This window comes from Hyla sarda, chromosome 8, assembly GCF_029499605.1.
Source record: "Hyla sarda isolate aHylSar1 chromosome 8, aHylSar1.hap1, whole genome shotgun sequence".
Lineage (NCBI taxonomy): Eukaryota > Metazoa > Chordata > Amphibia > Anura > Hylidae > Hyla > Hyla sarda.
This window is the reverse complement of record NC_079196.1, coordinates 104,979,046-105,003,962: the sequence shown is the minus strand read 5'-3', so window position 1 is coordinate 105,003,962 and position 24,917 is coordinate 104,979,046. Positions and strand designations below refer to the sequence as shown.

The following is a 24,917-nucleotide window of genomic DNA, read 5'->3' as shown; positions in this document are numbered from 1 at the left end:
AAAAATCGGAAAATTGCTGCTGACCGTTGAAGCCCTCTGAAGTCTTCCAAAAGTAAAAACTTGTCAATTTTATGATGCAAACATAAAGTAGACATATTGTATATGTGAACCAAAAAAAAATTTATTCGTAATATCCATTTTCCTTACAAGCAGAAAGCTTCAAAGTTAGAAAAATGCATATTTTTCAAATTTTTCATCAAATTTACAGATTTTTCACCAAGAAAGGATGCAAGTATCGACAAAAATTTACCACTATGTTAAAGTAGAATATGTCATGAAAAAACAATCTCAGAATCAGAATGATAACTAAAAGCATTCCAGAGTTATTAATGTTTAAAGTGACAGTGGTCAGATGTGCAAAAAACGCTTCGGTCCTTAAGGCCAAAATGGGCTTGGTCCTGAAGGGGTTAAGTGCTGGAATACCCCTTTGAAAATTGAAAGCAATTGTTACTTAAAGTTACATTTCTGATTAAAAAACAATTATGGCTACCATTAAATCACTCACAGAGGTTTGAACCCAGGGTACCAGTTATGTTGTTTATTACTGTAGGTAAACTAGGTAACAATTCAGCTTATCTAGAAAAATATGCCTACATTACAATTTAACACCTTAGTATAGAAGGGCATAATGTTTTTTGTGGTGTTTGACTTCAGGGAGATATTATCTTTAAATAAACTTTCTTGCTACTGTCCTTCCTATAAACTATTTATCTGCATTTATCTTACAGTAAGGAACATGAGCTAAGTGCAGTTCATTGACAAGAGATTGTCTGTGATTGATGCTATGGTTGTCTGTTTAACATACACTGAAAATTTGCTGTTGTGTAGTTTAATGGCAGAGATTAGCTGACTCGGCAGGTTGGTGGCAGATGAAAAATATTAACATAAACAGAATGCAGACGTTAAAAACCAAAATATCTTAATCTGCTGAGATATAGAGAAACTTAATGTACATGGACAAATATCAATGATAACAAACACATCAGAAAAACAAGGCACATATAACTGCAGACTGTTTTTGACAACAATCAAAGTGATGTAGAATAACTCTTAGGTGTATGCTTTAACAGCTACTATCATTTGTGCAAAATATTTGCTTTTCATTACTTCAACATTCCTAAAATAAAAAAAGAATCAACTGAAAGTGCCTTAAATAATACTACATTATGTCTACAGCTACTATGCAAACTATTGTGTCTCCACGGTTACAGACTACGAATCCTGTGTAGTCCTTTCCTGTAGTCAAGTGTTCGTTCATCTGCCGTTTCTTCTTGCAGCTAGAGTCAGAAGGAAAGCAGGGGCTTTATAGCTCAGTGCTGGGCAATGTTCAATAGCCCCATAGTATAAACTGCAAGAAAAAGAAAAACTCGGCAGCGGACACACCACCCTATTCACACTTTGCTTCAGAGCACTTCGTACCAAGGGGAGTCTTTTCTCAATCAGAGCTCCCCTCGTGCCGGCACGCTTGTCATCCCACTACTGAAGCTCCAGCAGTTTCAAACAGGTACGTTTCTTGATTACACCTTGGTCCATGTGTAGTATATTAGTACTCCAGTGTAACAGGTTAGGAAAAAATGCAATCTCTCAGCAATTTTATAAGGGATTACATTTATTGGAACAGAAACATTAAAACAAAAATGAAGGTTCCGACGCGTTGCGGAGGGGCTCCTCCTTCCTCAGGGAATACTAAACAAATGAGCTTCTCTTCCTATTAACCCTCTCATACCTGGAAATTACATCAAAGTTACAGGACCCACCCTCCATACTTGCTAAATTTACACAATAATCCATATCAAAATTTATAAAACACATAAATAATTAATATATTATACCCTCTCTATCATTTCATTAAAATCTTTAGGAGACAAAGTATCAAGTTTAAAAATATAAAAGCTCTCTCTTTTGCACAATGTTGAGAATCTTCTGAGCCCAGGTTCAACCTGTTCTATGGGTGTTACTTTTAATAGGTCCGGATTCCCATTGTGCATCTGAGCAAAATGCCGGGACACGCTATGGGTAGCGATGTCTGATGTTAAACCTATGTGAAGTCATTCTTTTTTTCAATGACTGCGTTGTTCTCCCTACGTACTGGATGCCGCATGGGCACTCCCGTACGTAGATAACATAGTCTGAACTACAGGTTATATGGGAATTAATTCCTATTTTTTCACCTGTGCTGTTGCTTACCACTGAATCAACTCCATGTTTAATAATATTGCACGTCCCGCATTTGTTTCTATGGCACTTAAATACTTATACTTATTATATCCTTGGTAAAATGAGGGTGCGTGTGCATGTGTATACCCTGATACACTGTTTCTGACCCCGCAGAAGCCCCCAGGAAAGGCAGGGGGAGAGAGGCCGTCGCTGCCCGCTTCTCTCCCCCTGCCTTTCCTGGGGTCTAGAGCCCTGCTGCCGCTTCTCTTCCCCTTGCTATCGGCGCCGCTGCCCCTTCTCTCCCCCTGGCTATCGGTGCAGCTGCCCCATTGCCGGCGCCGATAGCCAGGGGGAGAGAAGCGGCGCCGGCAATGGGGCAGCGGCGCCGATAGCCAGGGGGAGAGAAGGGCAGCGGCACTCATTGCGGGCGCCCCTGCCCCGTTGCCACCCCCATCCCCGGATGTATAATTACCTGTTGCCGGGGTCGGGTCCGCACTCGTCATTGTGTCTCGCAGCGCATAGCAACGATGCAGGGGACGCCACACGGAAGGCCAGAAGCAGCGCGGACCTGACCCCGGCAACAGGTAATTATACAACCGGGGATGGGGGAGGCAATGGGGTAGCGGTGTCGGCAATGGGTGCCACTGCCTCTTCTCTCCATCTGGCTATCGGCGCCGCTGCCCCATTGCCGGCACCGCTTCTCTCCCCCTGGCTATCGGCGCTGGCAATGTGGCAGCGGCACCGATAGCCAGGGGGAGAGAAGGGGCAGCGGTGCCGATAGCAAGGGGTAGCACTCCTAAAAATAAAAAGGTAGCACTCCTAAAACACTGTGGTCTTCTTGACACAAAAGTATTAACCGCCATGTAAATAATAATCAAAGTTAGTTAAACAGTGTAGCACTGAGCGCTTCACTGTTTTTAAGACTCCAGAGTTACATAAAAAAGAATAATTTATTCAACTCCCAATAAAATTATTGATAGTTACATAAATTGCATAAAACAGTCTGTCCCGCTGTTTTTGGCTTCATGATTACCTCTACTGGCTACAAGCTAGCTAGAGGGGCCGAGAAGGCCCTTGATCCCAAGATAGGCTCAGAGGCCTAGATGCCCATATCTATATGACATATATGATATATCCAGTTGATATGCCATATATGTCTAGATAGATGTAACCCTTTAAGGAGAAAGTTTGGGGCATTCTGTACAATCATACAAATATGACTCAAATAACTGATATTATTTCCCAATAATTTGTCAGAGGTAGAGTATACAATATGTCTAAAAGACCTATAGATGATATATTCTGACTAAGCCACAGATCTAAAGATTAAAGGGGTAAATTTAACAATTTGTTGACTAGTTCCATAAAAAGCAAAAATGTCAGCAGAAAAACATGAAATAAGGTACATATTAAGACTTGATTATAATTTAAGTTCTTCTGCAATGCTCATCTTAATGTTGCATACCTTGAAAGCAGCTCCTCCATGGATGATAGATTTAATAAAGATCCCTAAATCAGTGCTGGTGTCTCTGGACTTGTTTCCTTTCAGACTGATCCCTAGTCCAGCTGATCCTGAGTCATTAAGTGGAATCTCGAAGGTCATCTGTGTTACTTTCTCTGGAGAAACAACATGGCTCTCAGATTCACATTTCTGCTGAAAGATCAAAAACAGTTTTAGAGTTACTGTATGCCAAGCTGACATTATTATATTTATTTATTTTTACAAAAACAAGAAATAAAAAGCTTGGAATTGGTCTTGTGCTTAGAGCAGAGGATGAAATTTATCTAAGCGTTTTGGTTACTAGTTTCAAGTGTAGCATTCAGGCTTGAACTTCAGATTCGACTAGAGGATTTTTGGATACAAGAACAAAATAATCACTTTATTGCATCTGTTGAACATCTTGGGGGAAATTTAACAATGTTTTTTGTAAAGATTTTTGTAAACAAATTTTGTGTAAAAATGTTTGCCTTTTCCTTCGATTTGCACAACAATAGAGAGTGTCGCAAATCCCCCTTGTATTTAGGTTTTTATCATTTGGTGTATTCATTCTTAAAGATTCTGCATTGCTCTGTCTTACATAAATTATTATAAAATAGCTTTTATTTAATTTTTTTACTACTTGCTTAGAGAAAAACCATGTAAAGCTGATGTGCTAAATAAACTATTACAAAATAAAAAGCATTCTTGGATTTATATCATAAACAACCACATTATCCTCTTTAAACTTATAAAATTGCCAGGCTAATTAAAATTTGGTTGCATTCATAAATGTTCTTGTAACACTCCAGGAATTTAAATTTGTTGGGTCATTTACATTTATTAAATTACCCTGTTTATTAAAGTAAAAGCAATTTACTTCAAATTAAATTAGCTTAGCTGATTTGGAACTATAAGGCCTCATGCAATGTTTCTCTATACACTTTAGCTCTCTCTCCCCCTCTCTAGATAGTTATATTTATCTCTCTCTCTCTCTATACATATATATATATATATATATATATATATATATGTATATATGTGTGTGTGTGTGTGTGTGTGTGTGTGTGGTACTGCTTGTTATGTAGAATTAACTTCGGGTGGCTGTAGCCTTACAAGGTTTAATGGACTGTTCAATTGGACTATACTAGAGTACGAGTGCTAGGGCCTAGATCTCTGTGTTTCTTAAAAGTGTTTTTTATATGTGTTAGTGTCATATGCAGAGTGTATATTAGTGTATTAGAGTCAAATGCAGAGTGTTAGGGGGTTAACATCTGTCTACCCATAAGTCTACTGCACTATATGCAAAGCAGTATCTGGTCACATGTCCATCTTTTAAACAATTAATGCTTAGTGTGATCCTGTTCCACTCCAGGATAGGGTGTTCAAACCTAATCTCTTATCTAATAAGAGAGTTTAAAAGGGGAATCCTCCGGTGTATCAATCATGCATACCTTAAACTCAGAGGCCACAACAATGCTCATTTAGTACTAAAGTGGAAGATAAGGCGAGTGGCACGGCACTGCTGTATATTGTTGGACTCGATGTGGTATAGGTGGATGGATGTAGATGAGGGTGGTGGTGCTCTGGTCAAAGCTGAGGCACAGTAGAAATGATAGAATAAGAACAACGAATCAGACCGGCAGACTCACCACGTTTCTCTTCTTCTTTATTTGCGTAAGCAAGGCATAGACAGATACTCACAAACTTGGGGGATAGGACGTGCAGTGGGGGGACAAACTGGCAACAGACTCCGTTTCGCACGGACCACCGTGCTTCCTCCGGCCATCGGAGGAAGCACGGTGGTCCGTGCGAAACGGAGTCTGTTGGCAATTTGTCCCCCCACTGCACTTCCTATCCCCCAAGTTTGTGAGTATCTGTCTATGCCTTGCTTACGCAAATAAAGAAGAAGAGAAACGTGGTGAGTCTGCCAGTCTGATTCGTTGTTCTTATTCTATCATTAGTACTAAAGTGCCCAAAGTGTGCCAAGAAAATGAAACCCACTTCATAACACTACCACATGCCTAAACTTTTGATAAAAGGCAGGATGGATCCATGCTTTTATGTTGTTTACACCAAATTTTGGCCCTGCCATTTGAATGTAGCAGATGAGACTCATTAGACCAGGCCAAATTTTTCCAATTTTCTATTGTCCAAATTGTAGCCTCAATATACTGTTCTTAGCTTACAGAAGTGCAGAGACAAAAGAGGAAAAAAGGCACACACGCCCCTAGTGTAATACTGTATTTATATATGGCAGTGGTAGTAAAAAACACACTTACCAAGTAGCATTGTGCTCTGGGCACAACACCATGCAGTGTGTAAAACAATGGTTAGCTGTCAGCAGCCCCGATCCTCCGGTCAAGTCCTCAACCACCAGTCCAATATCAGCCAGAAAACAATAGAAAGATGGATCTCCAGCAGGCGCTTTAACAGCATGAATTAAGGATGAAAATGTTCAAAGTGCATATAGCAATCTATTTAGGCACACAAAACAATGTGTTTCCTGCCCATAGAGGTTACTTCATCAGGCAAATGTGCAAGTTTGCCGATGAAGTGCCCGCTATGGGCAGGAAACGCGTTGCTTTGTGTGCCTTAATAAATTGCTATATGAACTTTGAACATTTTCATCCTTAATTAATGCTGTTAAAGCACTTGCTGGAGATCCATCTTTCTATTGTTTTCTGGCTGATAGCTGACAGAAGTATCATCCGGTGTGGTCACTCGCTGCTGTATCTGCTACTCTTGTATTTCTGTCATTTTGAACCAGTCTGCCCATTCTCATCTGACCTGACATTAATAAGGCATTTTCGTCCACACAGCTTCTGCTCACTGGATATTTTAGAGAAGCTTCTGAAATACTTAGACTAGTCCAAGTATTGAGGACTAAATTAGGGAGTGCATAGGGGTGACATAGGGGTATTTTTACGCCAGTGATTCCCAAACAGGGTGCCTCCAGCTGTTGCTAAACTCCCAGCATGCCTGGACAGTCAGTGGCTGTCCAGAAATGCTGGGAGTTGCTGGAGGCTCCATTTTGGAAACACTGCCGTACAATCAGTTTTTAATTTTTAATTTTTTTAGTTTTTAATTTTTATCGGGGGGGGGGGGGGGGGGGGGGGGCAGTGTGTAAAGTGTTTTACCCTTTATTTTGTGTTAGTGTAGAGTAGTGTATTGTTTTTAGGGTACATTCACACTGGCAGAGGTTTACAGTGAGTTCCCTGCTAGGAGTTTGCGCTGCAGCGAAAAGTTTGCCGCAGCTCATACTTGAAGCAGAAAATTTACTGTAAGCCTGCCCGTGTGAATGTACCCTGTACGTTCACATGGGTGGGGGCAAACCTCCAGCTGTTTCAAAACTACAACTACCAGCATGTACTGACAGACCATGCAGGCTGGGAGTTGTACTTTTGCAACAGCTGGAGGCACACTGGTTTGAAAACCTTCAGTTAGGTTCTGTTATCTAACTCAATATTTTCCAACCAGTGTGCCTCCAGCAGTTGCAAAACTACAACTCCCAGCATGTACTGATCACCGAAGGGCATGCTGGGAGTTGGAGTTATGCAACAGCTGGAGGGATTGCAACTACAACTCCCAGCATGTTGGGATTTGCAGTTTTGCAACATCTGGAGAGCTACAGTATAGAGACCACTGCAAACTGTGGCCCTCCAGATGCTGCAAAACTACAAATCCCAGCATGCCCAGACAGCAAACAGTTGTGTGGGCATGCTAGGAGTTGTAGTTTTGCAAGATCTGGAGGGCTATAGTTCAGAGACTACCATACAGTGGTCTCAAACTGTAGCCCTCCAGCTGTTGCAAAACTACAACTCCCAGCATGCCCAAACAGCTGTCTGGGCATGCTGGGAGTTGTAGTTTTGCAACATCTGGAGTGCTACAGTATAGAGACCACTATATAGTGGTCTCGGACTGCAGCCCTCCAGATGTTGCTAGGCAACTTTCCGGCTTCCGTCGGATCCAGGGAGCCTGCGGCAAGTCATCACCGCCCGCCGATCTCCGACACCAATCGTCGCCCCCAGCCTCCGCAGATTGATAAGTGGACTCCGGCGACGGTCCTCTGTCATTTCCCCGTTCTGCCCCGCCTATTGTGGGTGGGCAGGACGGGGAAAACGAAAGTTAACCCCCCCGCCCCCGATCTGCTATTGGTGGTCGCGTCTAGACCACCAATAGCAGGGATAGGAGGGGTGGCACCCGCAATCCCCCTTATATTCTGGGTCATCGGGTCCCCATAGACCCGTAATGACCCGGAATCGCGCAAATCACAAGTGTGAATTCACTTGCGATTTGCGCCGATCGCCGACATGGGGGGGTCTGATGACCCCCCCGGGCATTTGCGCGGGGTGCCTGCTGATAGATATCAGCAGTCGGTCTGGTCCCCGCCCGGCGCGCAGCTGGGTTGTGAAATTCCCACGGACGTATGAGTACGTGCCTGGTCTTTAAGACCCAGGGCGCAGGGACGTACTCATACGTGCCTGGTCCTTAAGAGGTTAAAGGCTTACTTTCTTTTATATATTAAGCTTTACCAATTGCTTAAATTGTATATTTTTTAGGGTCCTTGAACAAAAAGAAAAGTATTTCAATATTATACCATTGTTAAGGTGTCTTTAACTCCTTAGGGACTCAGCTCATTTTCACCTTAAAGGGGTTTTCCAGAATTTGTATTTATTTATTTGACTATGCTGCAGGGGCTGTAAAGTTAGTGTAGTTCATAATGTAGTGTCTGTACCTGAGTTTGACAGTTTTCTCACAATTCTTCTGTGATTTTCACTTCAATATTTATTTTTACCAGCATACAAAATTACTGTTGTCTCAGATTTTGCAATGCAGCCGAGACCTGACTCACTAGCCAGCTGATGACAGGGAGCCTGTTTGCTTCAGTGGGTGGAAGAATCGCTTGGTGGGAGAGAGATCAATCTGCAACAGCTGTAGGCACCCTAATTGAAAACCACACAGATTTGAATGGATGCAGCTCATTTATATTTCAATGGCTGGGTGGCTGATGTGTGGGAGGGAGGAAGATGGAATTGTAAGATTTGTAGAAAAAAAAAGAAAAGTCAATCAGGAAATACCAGTTCAAACAGCTAGCCACAGTATTAGGGTAATCTTACAACATATCCATTTAGCCCCAAGACAAGTGCAGAGCCTTCCTAAGCATGTCCATTACTGTCTGTCAGGTATGTACTAAAATCATCTTATGGTGGATAACCCCTTTAAGGACTGAGCCCTTTTTTGCAATTCTGACCACTCTCACTTTATGCATTAATAACTCTGAGATGCTTTTACCTTTTATTCTTATTCAAAGTTTTTTCGTGATATATTCTACTTTAACATACTGGTAAATTTTTGTCGTTACTTGCATCTTTTCTTGTAAATTTTGCATTTTTCTAACTTTAAAACTTTCTGCTTGTAAGGAAAATGGACATTCCAAATAAATTATATATTGATTCACATATACAATATGTCTACTTTATGTTGGCATCATAAAGTTTACATGTTTTTACTTTTTGAAGACATCAGAGGGCTTCAAAGTTCAGCAGCAATTTTCAAAATTTTCATGAAAAATTCAAAATCTGAATTTTTCAGGTAAAGTTACGTTTGAAGTGCATTTGAGCGGCTTTTCTGTGAGAAATACCCCACAAATGACCCCTTTAAAGAAACTGAACCCCTCAAAGCATTATAAATGACATTCAGAAAGTTTGTTAACCCTTTAGATGATTCAAAGGAATTGCATCAAAGTGAAGGAGAAAATTCTAAATCTTCATTTTTTACACTCGCTTGTTCTTGTAGAGCAATTGTTTGAATTTTTACAAGGGGTAAAAGGAGAGAAATCCCCCCAAAATTTGTAACCCAATTTCTTTCGACTAAGGAAATACCTCATATGTAGATGTAAAGTGCTCTGTGGGTGCACTAGAGGGCTCAGAAAGGAAGGAGTGACAACAGGATTTTGAAGAGTGAATTTTGCTGAAATGGTTTTTGGGGGGCATGTCACATTTAGGAAGCCCCTATGATGCCAGAACAGCAAAAAATAAAATAGAAACAAAAAAAAAAACACATGACATACTATTTTGGGAATTTCACCCCTCAAGGAACGTAACAAGGGGTACAGTGAACCTTAACACCCCACAGGTGTTTGATGACTTTTTTGTTAAAGTCGCATGTGTAGATGGAATTTATTTCACCATAAAATGCAGTTTTTCCCCCCAAATTTTACAAGAGGTAATAGGAGTAAATGCCCCCCCAAATTTTTAACCCCATTTCTATGGGGTTTCTATGGAAATACCCCATATGTGGATGTAAAGTGCTCTGCGGGCGAACTACAATGCTCAGAAGAGAAGGAGCGCCATTGGGCTTTGGGAGAGAAAATTTGTCCAGAATTGAAGGCCATGTGTGTTTACAAAGCCCCCACGGTGCCAGACCAATGGACCACCCCCGACACATGTGACCCCATTTTGGAAATTACACCCCTCAGAGAATTTAATAAGGGGTGCAGTGAGCATTTATACTCCACTGGCGTTTGACAGATCTTTGGAACAGTAGGCTGTGCAAATGAAAAATTACAATTTTCATTTTCACGGACCACTGTTCCAAAAATCTGTCAGACACCTGTGGGGTGCAAATGTTCACTGTACCCCTTATAACATTACGTGATGGGTGTAGTTTCTAAAATGGGCTCACATGTGTGGGGGGTGTCCATTGTTCTGGCACCATGGGGGCTTTGTAAACACACATGACCTTCAATTCTGGACACATTTTCTCTCCAAAAGCCCAATGGCGCTCCTTCTCATCTGAGCATTGTAATGCACCAGCAGAGCACTTTATATCCACATATGGGATATGTTCTTACTCAGAAGAAATGCTGTTACACATTTTGGGGGGGGGGGGGGGCTTTTTTTTCTGTTTTCCCTAGTGAAAATGAAAAATTTAGAGTAACACCAGCATTTTAGTGAAATATTTCCCCCCCCCCCCCCCCATCCAACGAAATTCCTCAAACACCCGTGGGCTGCAAAGGCTCACTATACCCCTTGTTATGTTCTGTGAGGGGTGTATTTTCCAAAATGGGGTCGCATGTGGGTATTTTTTTTTTGCTTTTATGTCAGCCACCCCTGTGCAAATCCCCAATTTAGGCTCAAATTTACATAGTGCGCTCTCACTCATGAGACCTGTTGTGCGCCCGCAGAGCATTTTACGCCCACATAATGGGTATTTTCGTATTGAGGAGAAATTGTGTTACAAATTTTGGGGGTCTTTTTTTCCTTTTACCTTTAGTGAAAATAAAAAGTATGGGGCAACACCAGCATGTTAGTGTAAAAAAATTTTTTTTTTTTTTTACAATAACATGCAAGTGTAGACCCCAAGTTTACCTTTTCATCAAGGGTAAAAGGAGAAAAAGCCCCTCAAAATGTGTTAGGCAATTTCTCTCGAGTACGAAAATACCCCATATGTGGCACTAGATGTTGCCTTGAAATACAACAGAGATCCGAAGTGAGAGAATGCCATGCGCATTTGAGGCCTGAATTAAGGATCTGCATAGGGACGGACCCGGAAGCAAGACTTACAATTGCCTCTCATACCAAAATTACCATACAGCAAACAATGCAAAACAGGGTGCCTCTAGCTGTTGCAAAACTCCCAGCATGTCTGGACAGTCAGTGACCTCCAGCTGTTGCAAAACTACAACAGTGTTTTGCCACCAGTGTGCCTCAGCTGTTGCAGATTGAGCTCTCTCCCACCAAGCGATCCCTCCACCCATTGAAGCAAACAGGCTCCCTGTCATCAGCTGACTAGTGAGTCAGGTCTGGGCAGCATTGCAAGCTGGGAAAAATCTGAGACAACAGTCATTTTGTATGCTGGTAAAAATAAATATTGGAGTGAAAATCACAGAATAATTTTGAGAAAAAACCGTCACACACAGGTACTATGTACTATATTATGAACTACACTAACTTTACAGCCCCTGTAGCATAGTCAAATAAAAAAAATCCTGGAATACCCCTTTAATTAAATTGATTGATCTCAGAATTATTTCAGCAGGCATCCCGGTCCGGTCCCTGCCCGGCGAGCAGCAAAGACCGGACATACTCAGAGCGTACAGGTACGCCCGAGTCCTTAAAGGTGTTATCCAGGAAAAAAACTTATATATATATATATATATATATATCAACTGGCTCCAGAAAGTTAAACAGATTTGTAGATTACTTCTATAAAAAAATCTTCATCCTTTCAGTACTTCTGAAGTTGAGTTATTTTCTGTTTAAGTGCTCTCTGATGACACGTGTCTCGGGAACCGCCCAGTTTAGAAGCAAATCCCTATAGCAAACCTCTTCTACTCTGTGCAGTTCCAGAGACAAGCAGAGATGTCAGCAGAGAGCAATGTTGCCAGACAGAAAACAACAACTCAACTTCAGCAGCTGATAATTATTGAAAGGATTAAGATTTTTTAATAGAAGTAATTTACAAATCTGTTTGACTTTCTGGAGCCAGCTGATATAAAAATAAAAAGTTTTTTTTCCTTGAATACCTCTTTAAGGATCGGGGATGCAGGGCGTCTGTATACGCCCTGCATCCCCAAGAGGTTAAAGGGGTATTCTGGCCTTAGACATCTTATCCCTTATCCAAAGGATAGGGGATAAAATGTCTGATCGCAGGGGTCCCGCTGCTGGGACCCCCCGTGATCTCCGTCCAGCCTCCAGCATTCTGTTCTGGAGACGTGGTGTCATGGCCACGCCCCCTCCATTCAATACTATGGCTGGAATACCCCTTTAGGAATGGTGATCTTTATGTAACCCTCAGAGAGGCCCCTGTGCCTATGCTTATACAGGACTGAATCCATCTTATTGCACCTCAGTGCTTTGTACTAGATTGTAAATTTGAAAAACCCAATAAAAATGTGATTTAAAAACAAAACAAAAAAACTAAACAATAATAAAAGTGAACGGCCACTGGAATGCATTCTTAAACTGTGTAGTCTTTGATTAGACCACCTATTAGTTTGCTTACTTTATGGAAAATTTCCTATAGTTCTTATCCAGCAAAATATTTGAACTGAGGTATGTTGAGTTGTTCAAGCATTTTTGAGCAAAAGGGACGGGGAGATTCCCTGTATGTAAAACACTACTAGAACACTACTATATGATATAGCTGGTAAATGAGTCAGGGTATTTTCAACTTATGCAGGAGGAAGGAACCTATTTATCTTCATCAAAATAAATAGTTAAATATTTAAACTATTACATTTATACTTTTTATATTGTACTTTGGGGTTCTGCCTTATCTCATCAGATGACAACATATTTCATTTTCTTTCTCTCTTTCGAGAGACAAATTTAAAAACAACAGACTGCCACAAAGCATAGTCGAAGAAAAATATCAATAGAACATCTATGAAAAATGAAAATAAAGGTATCGGCTCTATCGAATCATTCTCTCATTCTCTCCCGAAACAGAAAATAGGCCAGCAGAAAGGATAACAAATCAGAAAGATCAATGAAGTATTACATAAGTCATTTTGAACAAGATTTGGACCAAAATATCACTTTTGGAAAGTGCTAAAATGTTTTATACATACTACACCCATGAAGAAACCAAATGAAAGATCCTGTAATTTCCCAAGGGTACAGTATGTGCTAAAGGTTTATCTATCATTCGGCTACTTAATGGGCAGATAAGCCGAGATTGAATGGGGGTGGAACTGCTGCTGATTAGATTTTATTACCACACCTGAGAGAAATTTGGAGCAGCCCTGGGCAGATTACAGAATAAAAAAGTTAAAGACTAGAAAATGCTGCCATAAATGTTCTGCTTTAATGTTTTAAAGGTTTTACACTGTGAAGTTTATTCCCAGAGAATTACCAAATCTGATTTACTATAAAGATGAATTGCCTGAGCAGTTCTAATGCATTAAAACTGAACTTTACTGGGATGAGATTCATATAAGCTGTAGGGCAACAGAAAAAAATAAACTCTTATTAAGCTCATAAGCTCTGTCTTAAACTTTCATCAAAGATTCCCCAGAGAAAAAATGTATTCAGCACTAAGGTGTCAACAGAAGAAAGCAAACATGGGTCTAATTATTTTCCTTCCTGGTATAAGGCAAGAAGTCAGCATAAGACCTAAAGGAGTACTCCGGAGGAAGTAAAATGTTTTACATCAACAGGTGCCAGAAAGTTATACAGATTTGCAAATTACTTTTATTAAAAAATCTTGAGCCTTCCAGTACTTATCAGCTGCTGTATGCTGTAAGTCCCTATAGGGGACTATTACATGCAATCTTCTGATTGCATACACTGTTCAATTCTATGCCATAGCTTGGGATTGATCATTGTCATCGGCGCTCTGCTGCTCAGGTATGGAGCGGCAGATTGCCGATCGGACTAAGAGGAGGCAGGATGGGACCCTCCCCGTCCTCTCAGCTGTTCGGGATGCCGCAAATTCAGCCCGACTGAGCTTTTGGGGTACTTCTACTGTCCAATGAGACCCTTCCTGATCTCCCTAGGCCCGACCCTGGCCTTTAGTGAGTGTTGTAGACGGCTCATTCATATGTATGGGAGCGCCGGGGATGCGCGAGCACCACATTTATGCATCTCCGGAACTCATATACAAATGAAAGAAGCACATGCTATCTACAGCATGCGCTCTCGCCAAGATGCTATGATCAAAATTGATTGAGATGTTGAAAATGCATAAAAACTAATCCTGGCTATCTCAGCGGGCTGATCGGGACCGCTGTGGTGAGATTGTGGTGTCTAGATCAGCTGAGAGGACAGCAAAAGAGGCCTTACCTGCCTTCTCGTTGTCTGATCAGCACTCCTATGTTCCAGTCAGCCATGCCAGGCTGGAACAATGGAGAACCGATAACACTGATCAATGCTTCTCTAAGGATTAAAGGGGTACTCCGGTGCTTAGACATCTTATCCCCTATCCAAAGGATAGGGGATAAGATGCCTGACCGCAGGAGTCCCGCCGCTGGGGACCCCCATGATCTTGCACGCGGCACCCGGTTTGTAATCAGTCCCCGGAGCATGTAATCAGTCCCCCAGATCCCAATCTGATCAATCATCTGAGAATTGTGCTAGAAAAAGGTCTGATTCATGGAGGCGCCACATGCAACTTATAGGACTTAAAAGGATATGTTGCTAATGGTTTTGTGCCAGATACAGAACACCTTTAGTGGTCTATAGGTTTTGGTGAACGAAGGGGGACCAACACAATATTAGGTGGGTGGTTTGAATGTTATGGTCTGTGTATACTGTAATGCAACATAACTGCAAACAGTAAAACTGATATTAATATACATTTTGTTCTTCATTTCTGTACTGTCTAGTTTCTGAGAGGCTACATAATTAGCATTATCATTATTCAATGTATATGGCATTATGAGTTGACTAAATGACATAATCTGGAAAATTGTATTATGTTAGTTGCGTCAATTTGGTATTTGAAAATATACATTCATATACAAAATAGTAGTATTACCTAACCTTGCTAGTATTCTTTTTCTTTTTGTATACCATTCTGTATTGTATTATATATTATATCTGTTTTTTGCAACTTGATGTTATCCATGTTCAAATATAGGAGTAAGGTGTCGCCCACTAGTCTAATAAGAATAGTATGTGAGATTATGTCGTTGTTCCAGGCAACTCCCTTTTTGAACATCAGGTGCGACAGTCAGGTGTCAATTACAATGTTGCTCTGTTTTTAATTGTATTTTATCATGCACATGTGTGCTGACCATCTCATTGTAACTCCTCCCTATCCTCTCCCTATTTAAGGAAGTGAGGAAGGGGAGTTGGTATCTGTGATAAAGAGCAGGTTTCTGTTCAAAATGCGTCCAGACGTTCATTGCCTGCATACATAGGTGTGTACTGCTGCTTTTATTGTTTGCCGATCAATAAAGTGAAACTTTCACTGCACTGCTGGATTAATCTTCCTCCAAAAAGTAAAACAGCACTAAAAGTAACTATGTCACATACACTACAAAGCCATAGGTACTGTGGCTACATACTTGTATCATCAAAAATATATATCTGCCACAAATGTGTATGTTTACTCTGCTGCTTTGCCTTATTCTTATGAGTAGAAGTGTGGCAACAAAATGGTTACCTCCACTGCTATGTAGGTGACAAGATTTTAAAAGGTCACAATCTCTTCATTAATCTAAGTGGTGACATACTCTTGCAGCAGTGGAGTGAATGAAGAGAATAAAAGATTTCAAATAAAGGGCCTTATTATACCATAATGAAATATTCATAATGTGGATTAAACCATTCATTTATATCTTTGTACCAAGCTTTAAAAATAAAAAATAAAAACTCTCCTATTCATCCTCATTGTTTGCTTGGTGCAAAGAAAGAATCTTTTGTCCAGTCTAACCCTCATGCTTTTGACAGGCCATAGAAACCTAGCCCCAAGCACTGCGTTGTTTGACCCTTGCCTGGCTGCTCACTAGTGATAAGAGATGTCAAGACCCCAGAGTGTACGTAAGAATTCAGCAAAGGCCAGTGTCAGGCGAAGGAGATGTTTTCAAACACAGCATATGATATTGGCTGCTATTCTTACAGTAAATGCCTAGATATCATATTTGACATGTTTTATTGTCTTCCTCCACCAGGTTGCCAAAGTAGTATAATATCAGCATTCATTAGCTATCACTCAAGCCTAATGCCATGCTCACATGTCAGAATTTCCATGCAGAATTCCACAATGGAAATCTGCACGGAGATTCGGCTGGAGCAAAGTCTCATTAAATTTAATGGGATTCTACTGTGCTGTGCACACGGCGGAGTTTCCACACCAGATGTTTCTGAAAGAATGAACAAGTCCATTCTTTCTGCAGACTCCGCACAGAATGCATAGCCATCTACAGAATGTCCGCACAGAGATTTTCCGTGTGGACATTCCAAGGTGTGAACATAGCCTTAGGGTTCCCAATCTGCATGGTTGTTGGTTCCTATGCTATTTGTTAGATCTATAAATTTTTATATTTCTTACAGAAAAAAAAAATTATATATATATTGCTGCAATATGAAGAAAACAATTTAGACAAATAAAACTGTAATCAGTGTCCTCAAAGTGTCCTTGTCACTTTAAAATATTTTTGACAAGTCAGAAATGCTGATTGGTCGGGGACCAACCGTTGCGAGGGAGATACGCATAGCTTAGCATGTCACTGACCGACTCTGCAGGAGACTATCTTTATAGACTTACAGTGGAAAATGTCTCCCTTAGTGAGACAGAAAAGGCAGCAAGCAAAGGAGTAGAGTGCTCAATTGAATACCCAGACCCTGACCAATTGAAAAACTTTTGACATGTAAAGAGTTTTGAAGTGACAGGGACACATTAACATTTAAAGGGGTACTCCGGTGGAAAACTTTTTTTTTTTTAATCAACTGATGCCAGAAAGTTAAACAGATTTGTGAATTACTTCTATTAAAAAATCTTAATCCTTCCAGTACTTATCAGCTACTTTATACTACAAAGGAAATAATTTTCTTTTGGGATTTATTTTCTGTCTCGATCACAGTACTCTCTGCTGACACCTCTGTCCATTTTAGGAACTGTGCAGAGCAGCATAAGTTTGCTATATGGATTTTCTCCTGCTCTGGATAGTTCCTGACATGGACAGAAGTGTCAGCAGACAGCATTGTGGTCGTGACAGAAAAGAAATCCAAAAAAGAAAGCAATTTCCTTTGTAGTATACAGCCGCTAATAAGTCCTGGAAGGATAAAGATTTTTTTTTAATAGAAGTAATTTACAAATCTTTTTAATTATCTGGCATCAGTTAGCATGCTTTGGTGTTTTATATTACAACTGTATATGCACCAGAAGGGAAATTATACAAAGTTTTGGACCATTACATCATATCATCTTTATCAAGCTGGATCTGTGCACACAACTGCCCTAGGTCCATGTCACAGATTATTGTATAAAGAAACATATAAACCTGCAAACTTGGAATGCTGTCTGTGGAGCCGTATATATGCCAATGTCACCTAAGTTTGGGAGATGTTATTAAGGATGTGTGCCCACAGACACATTAGTGAAAGTATGCTGAGAAAGAATGGCTGCAGATTCAATATATTCAAAAAAATCTTCAGACCCTATCACATTATGTTACACTGAAGCCTTGTGCTAAAACAAAACAAAAACAAAAAATAGTTTTACCCCATCAATCTGCACTCACTTCCCCATAATAAGCATGTAAAACCAGAATTTTAGAAATGTTTGCCACTGTATTAAACATGAAAAACAAAAATTTCACAAGAAGTATTCAGACCTATTGCTAAGACACTTGCAACTTAGGTATGAGGGTCTACACCTTGATTGCAGTCCACCTGTGGTAAAGTTCCAGACATTTAGTGCATGGCAGGACCACTCGGAAATGCGCCATCTCCATAGATGGCAATACATTTCCAAGCAGATTCCGCTAAATGCATGAACATGTTTTTCCTTCTGCAGTGTCTAGAATTTGAATTCCTGCGGCGGGAATTCCACCATGTGCACGTTGAACAAAGGGAGGCTGCTGCACCAGAATTTCTAAACGGAATGTTCCCACAGTATTCCACTCAGAAGATCCACTGTGTGAATGGGCCCTTAACACCTTGGGGACCAAGAGCATACCTGTATGCTCTGGTCCTACTCCCCTGCTATGCTATGTCATAGCCGGGTGGTCCCGGCGGCTATCAGCAGCCAGGACACATGTCTAATGTGGACATCACCGATCGCGGTGATGCCCAGCATTAACCCCTTAGACGTGGCGAAGTTGATCGCCGTATCTAAAGTGAATGTAAACTGTTCCTAGTAGCTCAGTTGGGCTGTTCTGAACCGCCAAGGCTTCCTAAACAGCTGAGAGGACGGGTGGAGGGTCCCTACCTGCCTCCTCTCTGTCCGATCGGCAATCTGCTGCTCCATGCCTTCTCAGCAGGCGGAAGCAGCAGAGTACCGATTAAACTGATCAATGCTATGCTATGACATAGCATTGAACAGTGTATGCAATGAATATATATATATTTTTTTTCTTTACACAATTTTTTTTGTCCATAGGGGATGGGGACTAAAAAGTCGTGAAAAAAAAAGTTAATAAATGTGATTTAACCCATTTTCCCATAAAAAAAAGTGGCATCACCGTGTGCGTAAATGTTCGAACTATAAAAATATAACATTTAAACTGCACGGTCAATGGCGTATACGTAAAAAAAATCCCAAAGTCCAAAATTGCATATTTTTGGTCATTTTGTATACCCTAAAAGAAAACTAATAAAAAGTAATCAAAAAGTCCCATAAAAACAAAACAAATGGTACCAATAAAAACTTCAGATCATGGCACAAAAATTAGCCCTCATACATCCCCATATGCGGAAAAATAAAAAAAAGTTATAGGGGTCAGAAAAATGACAATTTTAAACATACTCCTTTTGGTGCATTTCGTTATAATTTTTTAAAGTAGTAAAATAAAATAAAACCTACAGTTGCAAGAAAAAGTATGTGAACCCTTTAGAATTATATGGATTTCTGCTCAAATTGGTCATAAAATGTGATCTGATCTTCATCTAAGTCACAACAATAGACAACCACAGTCTGCTTAAACTAATTTTAAAAAAAAGGGGGATGAGAGAGTGCTTCTTGGTGTAATAAAAGAGGGATCCTCAATGTAAAGATAAAATGAGAAAGCCGCACACCAAAGATAGAGACAAATGGACCTCAAAGGTGCGGTGGGTCTTTTGTGGCGCTGACTCGGAACAGGCACATCAGGTGAGTATAAAAGGTTTATTAAAATGCAACACGTTTCACCGGACATGCGCGGCTTCATCAGGCATGGTAATCACAGGAGGGGGGGGGGGGGAGACTTATATACAGAGAAAAAGTTAACTATTTAACAACTTTTGTATCAGGAATAAAAGATTATAAAGTTGCAGAAAAAGGAGATTTTTTATTTACTTACCGTAAAATCTCTTTCTCTGAGGATCCAATGGGGGACACAGACCGTGGGTGTATGCTGCTGTCTCTAGGAGGTGTAACACTATGGTAATAAAAAAAGTCGGCTCCTCCCAGCAGGATATACCCGCCTCCAGGCCCTGAGCTAATCAGTTTTAGTTACAGAGCAATAGGAGAGGACCGACAGGTCAAAGAAGACCCAAACTGTCCAAGAACCAGAAGAAAAAATACAACCGAACGAAATGGCCGGAACCTTGCTTTCCGCCCGGATGAGAATCTTTGTCACCTCGGCCATGGCTGCCGAGCTGTGAGTGCCGCCTTGGTGATTTATGCATACCACGGCCGTGGCATTGTCCGACTGGACACGGTCAGGACGGGACCGAAGCCGGGACTCCCAATGAAAAAGACAAAGATGAATTGCCCGCAGTTCCAATATGTTTATCAGAAGAAGGGCTTCTCGGGGAGACCAGAGTCCCTGAACCGTCCAATCCCTGAACACACCGCCCCAGCCCGACTGACTGGCATCCGTTGAAACTACCTGCCAGTGAAGGGGAAGAAATTACCTCCCCTGAAGAAGAAGGGGGTGCGGAGCCACCAGAGCAGAGACTGACGGATCCTGCGAGGGAGAACAATCTTGCGATCGAGGGACAGAGGAGATCTGTCCCATTGAGAGAGAATCGCCAGCTGAAGAGGTCGGTAATGAAACTGGGCAAAGGGTACGGCCTCCATGGCCGCCACCATCTGACCCAGGACTTCCATACGAGTGCGGATGGAAACTGGGACCTGAACCCGAAGGGAGCAGACTCCTGACATAAGAGTCAGACGTTTGTCTGGCAGAAGGCAAATTCGGGCAGAGGCCATGTTGAAGTGACGTCCCAAGAAGATTAGAGACTGGGTGGGAGAGAGAACTGACTTGTCCCGATTGACCATCCACCTGAAGCGATCCAGAGTGTGAAGAGTGACATCCACTGGTGGGAGCCTTGATGAGAAGGTCGTCCAGGTAGGGAATCACCGAGACTCCCCTCGACCACAACAGGGCCATCACTGGCACAAGGATCTTGGTAAAGACCCGAGGAGCTGTGGCCAGGCCAAAGTGGAGGGCTACGAATTGAAAATGCCCCTCTGGAAGAGCAAAGTGGAGATACCGATGATGGCCTGGAAATATTGGCACATGGAGGTAGGCATCCTTGATGTTCACCGAAGAAAGAAACTCCCCTTGTTCTAGGGATGCCACTACCGAATGGAGAGATTCCATTCGGAAATTTCAGATGAGAAGAGGACAGTTGAGACGCTTGAGGTCTAGGCTTGGTCGTACAGAACCGTCCTTCTTGGGGACCACAAAAAAATTTGAATAGAAACCCCGAAAACGTTCCCCTGGAGGAACGGGAACGATAACCCCCTGGAGAAGCAGAGACTGGAGAGCCTCTCAAAATTGCTTCACCAGAGAAGGAGACCGGGGGGCCCGGGATCGAAAAAAGCGATCCCTCGGGAGAGAGGCAAATTTGATTTGGTAACCGTTGGACACCACGTCCCTGACCCAGGAGTCCTGAATGTGTGTGGTCCAGATGTCTCGAAAAAGTAAGAGACGACCTCCCACCCAAGAAAAAACTGCGGGTGGGGGCTTCACTTCATGCAGAAGTGGGTTTGCGGTTGCCTGATTTGGCTGCAAACCGGCCGGAACGGTTGGCGTCCGACTTCCAAGACGGGCGCGCTTGGAACGAGGGAGCCTTCTTGTCCCGTGAAGGTGCCTGCTCAGACCCCTTGCTGGGGCCAAGGGTCCGAAAGGACCGAAAGGAAGAGAACTTCCTTTGGGAAGTGGAGCGCGCCTTATTTTGAGGCAACAAGGAACTCTTACCACCCCGTCGCCTCAGAGATAATCTCGTCAAGGTGCTTGCCAAAAAGACAGCCACCCATAAAAGGAAGCTCAGTGAGAAACCTTTTGGAAGCGGCATCCGCATTCCAAGCTTTAAGCCACATAGAACGGTGGAGAGCAGCTAGGTAACCCACAGAAAAAGCAGAACAACGGGCTGACTGCATGGAAGCTGTGCACAGAAATTCCCCAGCTTTAGAGCATTGGAGAGCCAGAGCAGACAGATCCTCTGGGGGGGGATCCCGCTAGGATACCCTGATGGAGTTTTAGGCACCACTCCGATAGGGCCTTGGACGCCCATGCCGAGGCGAAGATGGGAAGAAGCGAAGAGGCAAACTTCGCTAAGGACTCCACCTTCTTGTCCGTGGAATCCTCTAAGGCAGCCGCAGTGTAGTAGCCTTAGAGATTCGGGAAGGAGGGGAACCACCTTAGTGACAAGATCCTTGTCAAATGGAAAACGTTCTTGAATAGTCTTTATTACCGGGAACCTCTTGTCTGGATGTTTCCATGCAGATTCCAGAATGGCATCAAAGTCAGCGTGAGAGCTGAACCTTTGAGGTGATGGCTTAGCACGATGAAAGGATACTTCAGGAGTTACATCCGAAGATCCTGGGTCCTCTAAGTGAAAGGTGTCTCTTATGACTGCGACCAATGAGTTCACCGTTTCAACTGTACCCGAGCGGTCCTCTGAGTCAGATGTCGATTCGGAAGCCTCGTCAGCCAGTTCACCAGGAGAATGTGAACGAGTGGAGGCAGTCCTGGAGGGTGGTGACCCTAACCGGGTACGCGGCTCTGGCGTGGCAGAGCGGCGACTCCGAGAACGTCCTCTGGAGGAGCGACGTTTGTGACCAGATGATGGGGGGGGGGACGGGGACGGGACCCACAGGGGGAGCGCCCACGCCTATTTGAAGACTAAATGGAAGAGTCGGACGAGGCACCCCTAGTACTCTTGTGAGAGTGTGAAGTATGTGGGGAAGAGGAGAGGGCCCCCAGAGAGGGCCGGCACAGGGCAGACCCCTTCAAGGCGGACGCCACTTCCCGGGAAGACTCATCCACCGAATGGGAGACTTGAGTCAAGTCAGCCATATACCGGGTCAGAGAAGAAACCCAGGCTGGAGGGGCGGCTGAATCCACCAGAACTGAAAGGGCATCTTGGGGGTACCAGGGGGTCTGGGGGAGCAGTGGAGCAGGCAAAGCAAGTGGGCTCAGTAGAGGCAGGCATCTTAGCATTAGAGAGCTTACAGACAAAATAAGACACCAACATTCCAGTTTTCTGTTTAGAGGAGGAACAGCTCTGGGTACGAATATAATGAGAAAAAGACAGGAACTTTCTCACCCTAGTCTGTGTCCCCTGGCAGCTGCAGTGAGGAGAACTCGGCTGAGTGCAGCTAGAGTGTAAAACGGGCCAGCCAATAGCCAGAGAGGGGCGTGCCTGAGGCAGAGGCACTAACTGATTGGCCCCTTCCACTGAAATTCGCGCAGGTGCTGATTGGAGGCCACTTCGCGCCTCTAGGGAGCTCCGACAGCCCAGGGAGCAGAGCTATGAGAAGAGCGGAGAAGAAGCTGTAATGGCGCCCACTCCTTGTCCCGAGCGCACATGTCAGCCGCATATGCGCTCAGGGGGAAGTGATCAGGCGGCCCAAACGCCGGCAGCGGCTGTCGGAGAAAACGAAAGTAAGCCGGCGCTCAGTGCGCCGCGGCTGTCAGCCGTATATAAGGTGCCGCGGTCATAGCCGCACAGCAAACACACACACAGTGAAGCAGTAAAAACACATTCACACAGTGGAAAAACAGAATGCATGCCCCCTCAGATGCCACTGCTCGCCCCAGAATAAAAGTCAAGCCCCAGTATAAGCCAGCCCCATAAACCTGGTGGGCCAAAAACTGAGGGTCTCCAGAGGTTGCAAGTCCGCACCTAAGGGAGAAAAGGGAAATATACTTACCTCAGTCAGAAGAACTTACCTAATGGAGTCTTCCGTAAAGTCTTCAGTCAGCTTTTGTCGCCTGCATCAAGCCTAGCTGCTATGCGCGAGCGAGGCGAGCAGGGGAATAAGGGGACCAGGACCCATGAGGTACCAACCCAGGTGCTGACCGTTGGCGAGGGGGGGTGAACAGCGCATATACGCAATGTCTGTGCCCCCTTACTCGCAATGGGGAAACAGGGAACCGGAGTCCCTGAGTCCCCACCTGAAAACATGAAAGAAAAAGGAATTAAAAAACTAACACATCCCTATACTAGGAAAACAAATCAGAAGACCTGGTCTGGAGAATTCCAGACCATGTCCACCTCCTGCAAGAAACTAAGCTAAAACTGATTAGCTCAGGGCCTGGAGGCGGGTTTATCCTGCTGGGAGGAGCCAACTTTTTTTTTTTTTTTTATTACCAGTGTCACACCTCCTAGAGACAGCAGCATACACCCACGGTCTGTTTCCCCCAAAGGAGCCGATAGAGAAATACAAGTTACACATCGTAACAACTTTCAGCATAGCATGCAAACTCACTGTGGTAGGTAAGCAAATCTGTGCATAATATTTGTTTTATTTTGTATTGTGTTTTTTTGTTGTGTGAACATGCTCTAATTTCCAGAGGTGTATCTATTCTGTCTTTTAGTGTGTGAACACGCTATGATTTCCAGGAGTGTATATTTTTATACCGGACTCATTAAAGAGAACAGCTATATATAGTCATAATAGATGTCAGTATCAAATGTGTTTTTTCATGTGTGAACATGCTCTGATATCCAAGGGTGTGTCTATTTTTTATATACCAGATTCATTAGGGTGTGTTCCAACGTGACGTATACGCAGCATATTTCCCACTGCGCAAAATTTGCAGCAGCAGCTGGAAATACGCTGCGTATCCCTCGCTCACTATACACACAGGGCTTTCCGGTGGCAGCCCTGTGTGCAGTGAGTTTTGGAGGCGGGGACTTGTGCCGGCGTGACTGTGATACATATGGCTGTAAGAAAAAAGATCAACAAAATGTGATAAATTAGCAGTGATAGATGAAATGCCTGAAATAATGGGGCGACCAGGGGGATTAACTGAACACTTCTGAAGTTTGGGTAAAAAATAAAAAATAGGAAGGGAATAATATTTAATAGTGAGGAAATATAACATTTTTTTTATTTAAATATATGTTTGCTGGAAGCTTTATTAATAATACTACCTATATATATATATTTTTTTCCATTTCAGTTATTATTTTGGTGGCTCTTTTAGAGCCTACTTTCCTATATTATGCACATTATAGTGTTGTTGTTCCGCTGGACTTATTTGGGTATATATTTTTTTGATATATATACTTAATATATTTTTGTATGTGTCAGATTGTGTTTTTTATATGGTGTCTTTCACATTGGTATATTTATTTATACATATATATTTGTATTGCATATAATTGTATGCATTTTTGTATTTATTTTTCTAATATATGTTTTGCACTATTCCTCCTATTTTAAAATTCCC

The 24,917-nt window shown here is 42.5% G+C and overlaps 1 protein-coding gene across 5 annotated transcripts in view; it reads right to left on the bottom strand.

Annotated features, from left to right (window-relative positions):
- The window catches only part of PARD3B (par-3 family cell polarity regulator beta), a 1,515,381-nt gene that overhangs the window by 971,376 nt on the left and 519,088 nt on the right, over nt 1-24,917 (bottom strand). For 4 of the 5 annotated variants that reach the window (XM_056536585.1, XM_056536589.1, XM_056536588.1 and 1 more), the window contains one exon: nt 3,623-3,811. In XM_056536585.1, the coding sequence (XP_056392560.1) occupies nt 3,623-3,811 (189 nt within the window). The remainder of the gene's footprint in view (nt 1-3,622; nt 3,812-24,917) is intronic. The other variant, XM_056536586.1, reaches the window with a different exon arrangement.